The sequence below is a fragment of the Amblyraja radiata genome, chromosome 17 (genome assembly GCF_010909765.2).
Source record: "Amblyraja radiata isolate CabotCenter1 chromosome 17, sAmbRad1.1.pri, whole genome shotgun sequence".
Lineage (NCBI taxonomy): Eukaryota > Metazoa > Chordata > Chondrichthyes > Rajiformes > Rajidae > Amblyraja > Amblyraja radiata.
Window position 1 is genome coordinate 28,899,140 of NC_045972.1, and position 14,328 is coordinate 28,913,467.

General features: G+C 43.8%; 1 gene segment (V, D, J or C); it reads right to left on the reverse strand.

Annotated features, from left to right (window-relative positions):
* Positions 1–7,185: 7,185 nt before the first annotated feature.
* Positions 7,186–13,001, reverse strand: LOC116982648. The segment is given in 5 exon segments: positions 7,186–7,414; positions 9,243–9,356; positions 11,382–11,690; positions 12,491–12,802; positions 12,924–13,001. Coding segments are annotated over 5 exon segments (789 nt in total).
* Positions 13,002–14,328: the final 1,327 nt, after the last annotated feature.

The following is a 14,328-nucleotide window of genomic DNA, read 5'->3' on the forward strand; positions in this document are numbered from 1 at the left end:
TACAAGGAGTTTTGTTGCTGGTGATCAGTGCCAGCAGCTCACATATCAGGCTACTAAACTAGAACATGAAGAAATTAAAAGGGATATCCTGCACAGAACTCCCCAAAATCTCTGTGCATATCCGAGCAAACTCCTTTTATTTATTGGTTTTGATTAGTGCTGATAAACTCTGAATGCCAATATCTATTTGTACTATTGAGCAGAATTTAGTTAACTGTCATGGATTTCCCATCCATGGATTACTGAGCGGGTTGGGTCTATTCCACAAGGTTAGTTGACCAACCTATGTCAAACATTAAAAAGTAAAATAATGCATTTACTGGAAATTGGCTCCCCACAATGCATAATCGCATTCCGATGACTGGGTGCACCAGGCTCCCTATTCCTGTGGTCTGACAACAGACTGATGTGATGGAAGCATTAAAATAGGGTGATGTCACCTCCATCCCCTTCTGTTGCACACAGCAGGGTGATGCATGGGGATTTGCTCTATATTCCAAAATCACTAAAAGCTACAACGGTATGGTGCATGCTGATCAGGGGCAATACCCACCAGGTGTACAGATACATAGAAGACATATTAATCTGAATACTCCCATACTGACTGCACCCTTGACATTACCTGTGGGAACTCCTCTTACTTTCTTCAAGTTTCTTCATGGGCACTGACATGCCTGCCTTTTTGTCGATTACATCAGTCTTTGTTCCAAACGGACGTTGACACCATCCCCAAACTCTCTACTACATTGAAGACTACATTGATCAGGGTTGCTTCTTGCACCCGTGCAGAAATCATGATTTCATTAACTTTGCCACTAATTTCCACCTTGCCCTTAAATTCACTTGGGCTATCCCTGACACCTCTCTCCCCTATCATGATCTCTCTGTCTCTATCACTGGGGCAGACTATTGAGTTAGTTATCTGGTATTAACCTAATTATCTGGTTAATGCTTCCCCCTGTGGTGTCTGGGAGCTCAATATGCAGGTGTATTCAATATTCAGGAAGGATAGACAGAAAGGAAGAGAGAGAAGGGGGGGGGGGGGGGGGGGTTGCATTGCTGGTTAAAGAGGAGATTAATGCAATAGTAAGGAGAGCCACCTTGGATGCTGTAGAATCTGTATCGGCAGAACTGCAAAATAACCAAGGGCAGAAAACACTTGTTGGAGTTGTGTACAGACCACCAAACAGCAGTAGTGAGGTTGGGGATAGTATCAAACAGGAAATTAGAGATGTGTGTGGCAAAGGTACAGTAGTTATCTTGGGTGACTTTAATCTCCATATAGATTGGGCTAACCATATTGGTAACAATACTGAAGAGTATTTCCTGGAGTGTATATGGGATTGTTTTCTAAGCCAATATATATATATATATATATAGGAACCAACTAGAGGGCACGCCATCATAGACTGGGTATTGTGTAATAAGGAGGGATTAGTTAGCAATATTGCTATGGAAAGCCCCTTGGGCAACAGTGACAATAATATGGGGGAATTCTGCATTTAGATGGAGTGTCACAGTTCCATCAGAAACAGAGCCAGAGGAAGCAGCAAACCAGAGGACTGGGATAAATTTAGAATTCAACAGAGGAAGAGAAAGGGGTTAATTAAGAGGGGAAAGATAGAGCATGAAAGACAGCTTGCGGGGAACAGCTTTATATATGTGAAGAGGAAAAGATTAGTGAAGACAAATGTAGGTCCCTTACATTCAGATACAGGTGAATTTATAATGGGAAACAAGGAAATGGCAGACCAGTTAAACAAATACCTTGGTTAGTACGACACAAACAATCTCCCAGAAATACTACGGGACCGAGAATCTAAATAGGTGTTAAATAGGGAAGGTGTAAAGTGCGGAAGAGATTTACTGAAATGATTCCAAGGATGGTGGATTTTAGTTCTGCCGATAGACTGCAGAAGTTGACGGGGTTGTGGGTTGCGGGGAGATTTGAGCCGGGATTAACTAATTGACTCGTATAACTAAAGGTTAATGATTACTGTGCGGTCAACTATCGAACACTATATGACCAGTAGGTGGCGATGATATGCCACGTATTATGTGTGCTCGCCGCCATGTTAAATACATTTCCTCTGAAGTCCATGTTGTTTTACAGCATGTAAAAGAAACAGCATTATTATTCCTTTCACATCCCGTCACAAGATCTTCTTTAAAAAAACAGAAATGACATCGAATAAAGTTGATAAGTTTTATGATTAGATTTCTAGCCCAAGTAAGCTCTCATAAGGATCAGGTGGTCTTGTGAAGCGAGAACATCTAATTTTCGATGCCTTTCAGCGTGAATTGACAGGAATCTATGATATTCAGCTGGTGTGATGCCATCAAGCTAACAAAAATCCATCAAGCAATCAGCAACTTCCTACACAAGCTAACAAAACTGCCCATCACAATTAAAACATTCTCAACAATTTTTTGGTCAAGAAAACACATTGGACATAGAACAGCACAGCACACGAAATGCCCCTCTCGGCCCACTATGTTTGTGCCTAATATTATGTCAATTTAAACTGACCAGCTGCCTAGACATAATCAATATCGCTCTATTGCCTATCCAGAAGCATCTTAAATGCCATGATGGCACCTTCCTCCACCACCACCCCTGGCAGGTGCATTCCAGGCCCCCGCCACTCTGTGTAAAAACGTGCCCCGCACGTCTCCACTAAAATTTCCCCTAGAAATAATTATTTTTTAAGCAGCTGAGTGCTAACGGAAATGTAAAAGTAAACTTGAGATTAAAGTACAAATCGATGCACGGAACCGTACTTCCACAAGTAACTGCCAATATTTCTCCAATTGTTTGTCAGAAAGGTTGGTACTCCTGACAAGGAGGGCGGAATATCCAATTTTTCTGTGAATTGTTTGATTTCTTGATTTCCTCGTCTGAACTCCCCGTGCAGTTGTAGAGCGGCTGCTCCACAATGCCAGAGACCCAGTTCAATCCTTCTATTTGTTTATTATATTATCCATTCAGTACTGTGCTTACAAACCTTTTATGCTGCCGCACGTAAGAATTTCATTGTTCCGTTTCAGTACATATGGACTACCTATGTACTGGTAAAACCTGGCCTCACATCGCCAAAGGCCAGGGTTCAATCCTGACCTGGTATGCCCTGTGCAGAGATTGCGCGCTTTCTCCATGTGCTCCAGTTTTTTCCCCTCCCACATCCCAAATACGTGCCGATTTGTATATTAGTTGGTCTCTGTAGAGTTCCCCTTGCGTAGGTATTTAGAAAGTGGTTGGCCGAAGGTCGGCGTGGTCTGGTTGGGCCAAATGGTTCAAGGGTGAATGATTCAATGGTGTTTTTACTGACACATGAGCGAAGTGCCAACAGAGAAAAATCGTTTACCTTAAAAAGAGTCCACTGGAGCATTGCAATGCCCCGGATCCCCGATTAGCAATTGTACAGAAATATACTGAGGCCGTTTGCAAGAGGCGCCATGTTTTGGCGCCATGTTCAAAGTACTCGCTCCAGTTCTTTCGAGCCATGCAGTTTCAAGCAAGTTCAATGGTTTTTTCCCAACTCCAGCCATTTCGTTCATTGGAAATTCCGTAAACAAGAAGGTAAGATTTAAGAAGTTATGTATGTCTAACGTTGATGTTAATTTAATCTTCAGGGTGACACCAGGAAAACAGCGGGTAGTCCATGGAACCTGCCTCCACCCGCTGAGTTTCTCCAGCATTTTTGTCTAACAACCATTTTTGATTTGTTTTGTTTTGGTTCTGCCCATCACCTTCATTCTATGTCCCATAGTTATCATTTTCTAGAAACTGTTTCCCTCACTCCACTTTCACTCTAATGTGCTCGTGATTTAATATTTTACGATCAAATCCCCAAGGTATCTTTTCAGTTCTATGGGAAACTTCTTTCAGCTTCTACAATCTATCCACAGAACTAAAGTCCCTCATCCCTGGAATCATTACCATAAATAGCTACTGCTCCTCACATGTCACCGCAGAGGCGATGTAGTTCAGAATTACAGCATCAAAACAGGTCTCTCGAGGTCGGCTGCGGGTGGCACCCCCTAGAGTCGAAGGTGGGCGGGCGAGGGGAGAGGGATACAAGCAAAGATACTAGAGGAGGTGGCACCGAATAGAAACTAAGCAGGCCTGTGGAACATGCATACACGGGTAGGAGATTTTTTTTTAAATTGGAGGCATCGGATGGAGCGAGGAATCAGCTTCCGCCTCTATCATTGGATCCTCAATGTACTGACCCACAGACAGAAATGAGTGACAGCATCTCCTCCACAATAACAAACGACATTGGTGGCTCGAAAAATTGCATTCTCAGTCCCCTACTATACTTCCTTTACACACGATTGTATAGCTAAATTCGGCTCAAATTACGTCTTCACGTTTGCAGACGATACCATTGACAGAAGGTACTATCAGCAGAAGGCACAGAAGTTTCAAAGCGGAAACCACCTGACTCAGGAGAAATGTGAGACTCAGGCATCTGAACGCTCCTTCCATAAGCTACATTCGATTCACCACTACGTGGTGCACAACAACACCACTACCGCCACACACCCCATTGTGGACATTGGTCTTTGTCTAAGGAGTTTATGCGCTGCAATGGTTAGAAATGAGAACACTATGTCTATTTCCCCTTTGGTGTATCTATTGTACTTGAGTTTGAACTGATTGTATCTATGTATGATATAACTGATAGGCTTGGATAGCATGCAAGGCCATGTTTTTCATTGTACCTGTGACAATAATAAACCCAAACCTAAATGTAAAATGACCGGACAAGAAGATTTATGCATTCTCTTTAGCAGAGTTAAAATGAATGAGTTTCAGATGGAAGGAGATGATGTGCGCCAGGGAGTTGTCAGTGTCTTAGGATGCCGTCTGTGTTCCAGGGAGTAACTGAAATCTGAGAGACGTCCAGTACAAACAACATTTCGGGGAGAAACATAGAAACATAGAAACATAGAAAATAGGTGCAGGAGTAGGCCATTCGGCCCTTCGAGCCTGCACCGCCATTCAAAATGATCATGGCTGATCATCCAACTCAGTATCCTGTACCTGCCTTCTCTCCATACCCCCTGATCCCTTTAGCCACAAGGGCCACATCTAACTCCTTCTTAAATATAGCCAATGAACTGGCCTCAACTACCTTCTGTGGCTGATAATTCCAGAGATTCACCACTCCCTGTGTGAAAAATGTTTTCCTCATCTCGGTCGTTTTCCTCATCTCGGAAACATGGCATTTAATGTTTTACATCAGTGTTTCACGACAAAATTATTCTCTTAGTCAAGTTTCATCTGCCCAACAAATCTTTATTTCGAACTATATTCCTTCACAGATGGACCGAATATTCCCATATTTCTGCTCCAGCTAATATTTCTTACTTCAACATCTGCCAGCAACACACTTTCTAAAATATTTACCGGTAAAAATGTTAGTGCACTCCTTTCTTGTGCAAGTCCCAACAGCAGTCAGATTCGGCATATTTGCACAGTGGCGTACTCTTAACAGGTAAAACAAATCAATATCGGAACTCTTATTCTCATGATAATTCAGCTACACATGACTTTCCCGCCTTCTTAGTTACAGAAATATTCTGCTAAACGTTTTATTCATGATTTTCAACGGCTCTGCGTCATGTTTACAAGAAGACTCCAGAAATATCATGGTTTAGGCAAAGCTTCAACATTGCTTGTTAATTTATCACTGTATTCCATCTTGTCCGTTGCCTTTCATGTGTTCGGAATCTAAACAAATAATTGGTATTTAAAATAGTTAGTGTATACCGTCATGTCCCGAAATGTTTTATAATTCCACAACATTAATTAAGTTGATGACCTTTAAACTAGATTATATTAATTAATTAATGATTTGTCAAATAACATTTAGCTGCAAGCTTTCAGACCAGACTTGCAGTACTGAACAAATACGCGCAAAAGCGCAGGCTCAGCACGCTCACACCCAGAGAGAAAAACGGGCATAAACCTTACAAACCCATGCTCATGAAAAACCCAAACCACCTAAACAGACGTGCGCTCACAGATACGCACACACACACACGCACACGCACACGCACACGCACACGCACACGCACACACACACACACACGCACACACACATAAACACACGCGCAATACACACACGCTCGCACACACACAAACACATACACACAAACACATACACACAAACACGCACGCGCACATACACACATACGTTTACACACGCACGTATACACACGCGCACGCATACACACGCACGCACATACACACGCACGCACACGCACAAACACACACATACACGCACACAAACACACACACACACGTACACACACTTTATGTGGGGGGTGGGGGGGGGGGGGGGGAAGGGGGAAACTACCTTTCAGGGTCCCTACCTGGTCGGAGAGGCAGCTTTCCCCCGGGCTGCAGCTTCGACCCGTCCTCGCGGCCTACCAGCGGGCCTGGAGCGGCGTTTCCTGTCGGGCACTGCCCAGAACCACGGCTTCGGCAGCGGCACAGCGCTGGAGCGCTATCGCGGAGCGGGCGATGCCTTGCCTGGGTCGCCGCGCTGGAGCTCCGGTGAGCTGAAGGGCGCCGAGTAAAACATCGCGGAGCTGCGGGTTTGAGGAGCGGCCAGCTGCGGGCGGCGGCGCCGAACTGTACACCGGGAGCCTGGGATCTCTAGATGAGATCGCCAGTTGTGGAGCTCCAACCGGCGCGGCCTTGTTGGCTTCGGAAGCCGCGGCCTCCAGTACGGAAGCGGTCGTTCCAGGGTTCCCAAGCCGCTGCGAGGATTCTCCCGACGCCGGAGCAACATCACCCGGCGAGAACGGCCAGGAACATCGGGCCTCCGTAGAGGCAACTGTGGAGGCCTCAATGGGCCCGACTATGGGTGAACTGGGGTTGGGGACTGGACTTTGTGCCTTCCCTCATGGTGGGAGCCATTGTGGGGGGATGTTCTTTATGTTTAAACCTCTTATTAATGTTATGTCTGTATTCTTTCTTTATGTGCTGCACTGGCAAGAAGCATTTCACTACACCTAGGTGTATGTGACTAATAAATAACCTTTGACCTTTGACCTTTGACCTCTAATACACACGCACACACAAGCGAGCACACACACACAGAGCCACACACACACGCGCGTGTGCAATGAGCAAGAAATAATGATCCGCTTTAATTTGAAGTTGTCAGAATTGCCACATTGACATTTTTATTAACAGATGGCAGTTCGTGTGGTTCAGGTTAATGTAGTCTCCAGCTCATCCAATTATTTATTTGTCCTGCTACATCATTTGAAATTCATCGTTCATTGTTCATTGTTTCAAGTGGATATCTAGAGGTTATTCACACCCCTTTCGTTCTTATCTTTTGCGCCATTTACGATGGTGTACTGGCGTATGTTCAATCTCCTCCTTAATGATCTATAAAATCAACGGATTTTGTAGTTAGCTCACAACCGTGTACAGTCGCCCAAATGGTTCGCAAAACACTAGGAAGAAGGAATATTCCATTCGCCGTTCAGGAGAAAACCGCATTTGGCTCCGTGTTTGTTTCACATATTTCAATCGCTCAAATGGATACTAAAATCGCTACGAAAGATTATATCGATGAATGTTGGTAGAATGTTGAATCAAAGGCGTAAAAATGTGATCAGGGTAATGTTGCAACAATTGGGCGTTAGCTTGTTTACATTAGATTTGGAATAACTGTGACAAGCATTGGGCGAACAGAATCGCAGAATCAGGTCTTGTTCGTAAGCACCTGATGACTTTCTAAAGAATTGTATAGATTTTTGAAGCAGTCCATCTTTTCGAATGGGCATGCATTTCCTTCATATGGTATTTAATTAGTTTTAAAATGATTATTGCAGTTGGAAAGGGTGCAGAGATATTTACGAAGATGTTGCCAGGACATTTGCCAATGTGTTCCAGGCCCCCACTACTCTCTGCGTAAAAACCTTGCCCGCACATCCCCATTAAACGCCCACCCCCCAGAAATAATGTAGCTTGTTAAGCAGTTGAGTGCTAACTGAAGTTTAGAAGAAGACATGCAAATGTAGTAGAAATCGAAACTCGGGCCCATATTTGAACTCGTAACTAAGAACATTTCCCATCTACATGCGATACTAAAATACGGCATGACCAAAGTCCAATGTAGCTGCATAATGACGTATTGACTTGTATTAAGCGCCGCTAATACTGAAGGTAAGCATACTATCCGCCTTCTTTACCACCCTATCTACCTGTGTTGCTGCGTTCAGTGAGCAATGAAGCTGGACTCTAAGATACCTCTGCACATCAATGTTAAGTGTCTTGCCATAAACTGTATACTTTCCCCTTACATTCAACCCCCGAAGTACATTTTATTTTTTGCACTGGTTAATCCCCATCTGTCATTTCTTCGCCCATTTTTGCAACTGGTCCATATCCCGCTATATCATCTGACTGCTTTCCTCACTGTCAGCATTTCCTTCAAAGTTGGCGTCGTCAATAAACCTACTCAACAACCCATCTGCATTTATATCCAGGTCATTTATATGTATCCAATGCAATCTTCCAATCCAATGTGCAAGAGTTCAGTAGGAAGAGTACAACAGTTGCAGCGAACTGTCCTCGGAAGCAGTTGTGACTTAAAATCCACGGAGGGAAGGTATTTGAAGAGCGTTCTCAAACCACATTATCACCATAATACGATTGTGAACATATACTGCGAAATATCTACTGCCGTAACCCCTTGGGAGTCGGGGATTTAAAATAAAAGAAACATGACATCTGTAAGATTTGAATTTAACCTGACTTAGTTTAACAATTGTAATCAACAAAACAATATTAAACACTCTATACGTGGGTATCCACTAATCGGTTAATTGAGTAATTATGACAGACGTAACGTTGGCCTTCGTTTTTCCCAACTTAGTTTAGTTTACATTAGTAATACAGTGCAGAAACAGATACCCGCAAACTAACACTATCCTACACACTCCAGGGACAATTTACAATTATACTAAGGCGATTAGCCTACAAACCTGTACGTCTTTGGAGTGTGGGGGAAACCGGAGCTCCCGGAGTAAATGCACGCACGTCACGAGGAGAATGTACAAACTCCGTACACACACAACCCATAGTCAAGATCGCACCCGGGTCTCTGGCACTGTACAGCAGCAACTCTAAAGCTGTGCCACCGTGCCGCCCGCTGTTTCACTCTATTCTTTAAACGAACCCGAAGGAAATTACACTGAATCTTCCTTACCTTCCTGTTTACGGAATTGGCATTTTCTCCGACTGAGAACTATGACGGTAAGGCAAACGAATACGCTCAATGTACATCCAAAAACCACGAGGAACAGCTGTGTTTTTTCTTTGGCTACGAAAATAATCATCAGCATTAATCATAATTGGAATAATTATCAATGATGTTGTACGCACCTTATGCAGCAAATTTTATAAGCCTATTTTTTGCAGTGTGATGTGCACTTTCCGCGTCTGCACAACAAAGTCACGGACGCAGACTGTTATTTCGCCATTTAAAATATTACATTTATGAATATTGTTTCACTTTATTCATATTTATTTTGCTGGAACCACTATACAACTCGAGCTCAGCATGCGAACAAGCAATTATCTTTATAATTTATTTGAGTCAAAGGTAATGACGTTTTTGATTTACAAAATATATAAACCAATTTCTGACCATATCTCGCACTAAGTAACAACGGATTTAAGATCTGATCCAAATCCGCAGTGTTTTAACACGGAAGACAGTTCATTGAGGGAAGAAATTGATTTATATGTATTTGCCTCTCTCTTTTTCAGGCCAACTAGTTAATAGAGTGAACTAGTTCAGAAATAGACCCTGCGGCTCATCTTGTCCGGATCCATCACCATGCACCCATTCCCACCAAACCCAGTTTACTCTCTCCATGTTGTCGTTAACTCCCCCCTGTTTCCGGTTACAATACAAACCTATAGACCAGGAGACATGTGCAGAGAAATTAATCGTCCAACGGGCGACATCTTTGGGACACGGGAGTTCTAGGAACAAACCCGTGCAATTATAGGGAAAACGCAAATTGCACTAAGTGGGTTAATTTGGTCATGCAGACTGACTCAACCCGGGCTACTATAGCAGGCAGGTAGGCACGAAAATGCTGGAGTAACTCAGCGGGGCAGGCAACATCTCTGGAGAGAAGGAATGGGTGACGCTTCGGGTCTTCAGATTGTAACTGGGAGGCGGAAGCACTACCAGCAACACACTGTGCGGCATTATAGAATTGATGATTTTATAGAAACATATAATCAATTTTATAGAAACATATAAAATTATAAAAGGACTGGACAAGCTAGACGCAGGAAAAATGTTCCCAATGTTGGGCGAGTCCAGAACCAGGGGCCACAGTGTTAGAATAAAGGGGAGGTCATTTAAGACTGAGGTGAGAAAAAACATTTTCACCCAGAGAGTTGTGAATTTATGGAATTCCCTTCCACAGGGGGCAGTGGAGGCCAAATTACTGGATGGATTTAAGAGTTAGATAATAATAATAATAATAATGGATGGGATTTATATAGCGCCTTTCTAATACTCAAGGCGCTTTACATCGCATTATTCATTCACTCCTCAGTCACACTCGGTGGTGGTAAGCTACTTCTGTAGCCACAGCTGCCCTGGGGCAGACTGACGGAAGCGTGGCTGCCAATCTGCGCCTACGGCCCCCTCCGACCACCACCAATCACTCACACACATTCACACACAGGCAAAGGTGGGTGAAGTGTCTTGCCCAAGGACACAACGACAGTATGCACTCCATGCGGGATTCGAACCGGCTACCTTCCGGTTGCCAGCCGAACACTTAGCCCATTGCGCCATCTGTCGTCCCGATATGCAGGGAACAAGAGGGATTGTGCGCGGGCAGATGCGAGGTAATCATGTATGGCACAGGGTTTTTAAGAAGGAACTGCAGATGCTGGAAAATCGAAAAAATGCTGGAGTAACAATAGACAATAGGTGCAGGAGTAGGCCATTCGGCCCTTCGAGCCAGCACCGCCATTCAATGTGGCTAGTGGAGTGAAGGGATATGGGGAGAAGGCAGACACGGGTTTTTGATAGGGGACGATCAGTCATGATCACAATGAATGGCGGTGCTGGCTCGAAGGGCCGAATGGCCTCCTCCTGCACCTATTTTCTATGTTTCTATGGTGACATTTTTACGTAATTCACATTTGTCATTGCTTTTATTGGCATGTATCTTCTTTTTGGAAACAGGCGCAGAACGACTATCTTTGGTGGATATTCTACAAAATTCACATGCTCATAGCAATAGGAATGAAAATAATGTGAAGCTGTTTATTGCGTCCTCTATTGTCAGCACATGAAACATCGCCAGCATCTTACCCGGATTAAAACTGGCATCAACGTAAATAGCCATAGCTGGACTCTGAAGTGTGCGGTGGGTTACCAGACAGGTGTACAAAGCGCCACTGCCGGACGGCTGCGATGTTTGCAAGCTGCTGGACGCTGCATAAGTTCCGTTTGAGTTCAGGATTTTACTAGTGCTGATACCAGTCTCAATGTTGGTGTCGTTTTTATACCAAGTGAAGGTGAGAGAATCCGGGTAAAACTCTCCTGTCTTGCACACGAGGACGAGATTGGACGAGTTTGTTTCCGGCGCTTTGGTGGAAAGGCTGACAGGTTCTGGAGAAGCTGTGGGACGCGAGAAAGAATAAAAATGATTATCTGAATTACCATTTCAGTCCAGTTTAGAATCTAGTCCTTCCAACTAGAATGGACAGGTGAATACTGACGGGCTCCCCGGTTATTTGTAATCAAGAATTTTTTTTAACCAACAAGCTACAATTCGCCTATAATTTGGATGATTTTAATGTTACATTGTTCAAACCAAACCAATTCGACCGGGTTATTAGCCTGATTAAGTCTACACAGAGAATAGCACTTCACCAGCAACTCATTCCGCTTTTCTGTTCGCTGGTAGTTAGCCTTACTCTACGCACTCTAGTTATTCGATGTAACATTAAACAAATCTCAGTAAGTTACCTTGAGGTATACAAGCAATATTCCCATAGATTTCTGGGATACTTTATGTGCCAGATTATCACAAGGCATTTTGCTACCGAACACCGCGCGCTGGCCTTCAGATTCCTCTTGTGCTACATGAATCGTACAATTATATATATACCAAAAATATATATATAAATAAAGGCGTCTTATCGTCTACCGTTCACTAACTGAATGATCTAAGCAACCAACGGCAGACAGACGTTACAAACATAGTGGTAGAAATAGCAACATTTTCCTTATTCAAATGTTGTAAGAAGTACATAGAGATGAACTGTTGACATTATTTAAAGATAGGTTGACCTGGCCCATTGACATTTTACGGAGTAGCCCTTGCTCAACAGGAACCCCGAAACGGAGTAGAGTCGATGGGCGGAATGAACTAATTCTGCTCGTTTGACTTATGAACCGCACTGCAGTCCTCTCACCGTGCACCTCAAGCCTGGATCCGGTTCCTTTCACAATCTCATTTGTTTGCTGAACTACACTACAGTAGTATATCCCAGAGTCGGCGACACGGACATCAAGGATTTTGAGCAAACTCCTATCGTTTTCCAACGGGATAACCTGTTTTCTGCCATGGGAACTTGGTTGTAATAGTCCTTCATCACCAAGTTTCCACCAATTTACAATCAGACTTGCTTTGTTCGGCACCTCGCTGGTAACGCATTCGAATGTGATATCTGTTCCCACCATCACCGTGCTAGCTTTAGGGATCTGGGATATTGTCGCTGGAGCCACTGTCAAACAGAAACAAATGTTGCGATGAAATATAATGTAGACACAATAAATAGTTTAATCGTATGTAGTTACATGGATGATCAACAGGCCAAACCGACGCTGAAGTATTAGGAAGAATACCTTCATAAAAAATCCACAGCGCGCAAAGGTACAAATAGATTAACATTGTAGAACAGAATCAGGTCTATCCAGAAACTGTTACGTTGTTTCGTTGGAGATAGCAGTTTCCTAAAGGTCAGGTCTTGTTCGTGATACGACGTGCTCTCGTGTTGCGCGCCCAACTTGCTGCAGTTAAACCACTGAAGGAAGTGAGTTGCAGAGGAAAATGGATTTGTGCCCAAGTGACCTATCTTAGCAGGAAATGTCAGTTGAATATAAACCAACCTCCTGATTGGCGCGAAGGATGTGATGCTTGCGATGACTCGCCAACAGGACACTCTCTAAACGTATTAAGCTGAAGGTATATAAGGGGAGGCGTAGCAAAGATGACGGAGGACTGGTCTTTTGGTAGACGACACAGGCGAAGAGGGGAAAATAAAAAACGATATTCTTCTAGGTGAAGGTCTGAAGAAGGGTTTCGGCCCGAAACGTTGCCTTTTTCCTTCGCTCCATAGATGCTGCTGCACCCGCTGAGTTTCTCCAGCTTTTTTGTGAACCTTCTTCTAGGTGAAGATAGCCATAAAATGCTGGAGTAACTCAGTGGGACAGGTAGCATTTCTGGAGAGAAGGAATGAGTGACATTTTGGGTCGAGTCTCTTCTTCAGACTCGACCCGAAACGCCACCCATTCCTTTTCTCCAAACATGCTGCCTGTCCCGCTTCGTTACTCCAGCATTGTGTGTGTAACTTCGGTTTAATCCAGGACCTGTAGTTCCTTTTTACACATTTCGTCTGGATTAAATTGGCCTAAATTACTTTCGTCCTTCAGTATTTTTCTCTTGCTCTTCATTTTGAAGGATCCAGTTCATAGTTCGAGAGGGCATTTGAAACTTCCTCTCGCCCATTCATCAAGACGATATTTCTAAACTTACTCGCTCTTGATCATTATTTTCTGCTTTCTTATATCTCTGCACATTATTGATTCAGAGTGGAAGGAGTTCAGTTATCGACTCCTCTGCCTTGGAATCGCTAATGTAATGAGCCCCGGCAGTTGCTTCGGCGGCAAAGGCTCTCGATAGAGCACTGCTGAGGAATAATGTTTTGCTCCCTCGGCTCCCATGCTACTTCCTCTCAGCAGACAATAAATATTCTTCAAAGATCTGCCGCTTTCTCCAAGATCAGCTGTTTGAGGCAACTGTTGGTTCCCACTCCGTGGATTTTCATTTGGCACCGAATAGTGTGCATTCTCCTGTTAACATTCACAGTCCTGGTGTTATGGGAGTAACCACTGAAGACTGAAATTGATTGATCCTGGAAAGGCCACTGGAATAATGTCTGCACACAGATTTAGTTTTAGTTTTACAGATGGAGGGTGGAAACAGGCCCATTCGGCACACCGAGTCCAATCCCACCATCGTTCAGCAGCC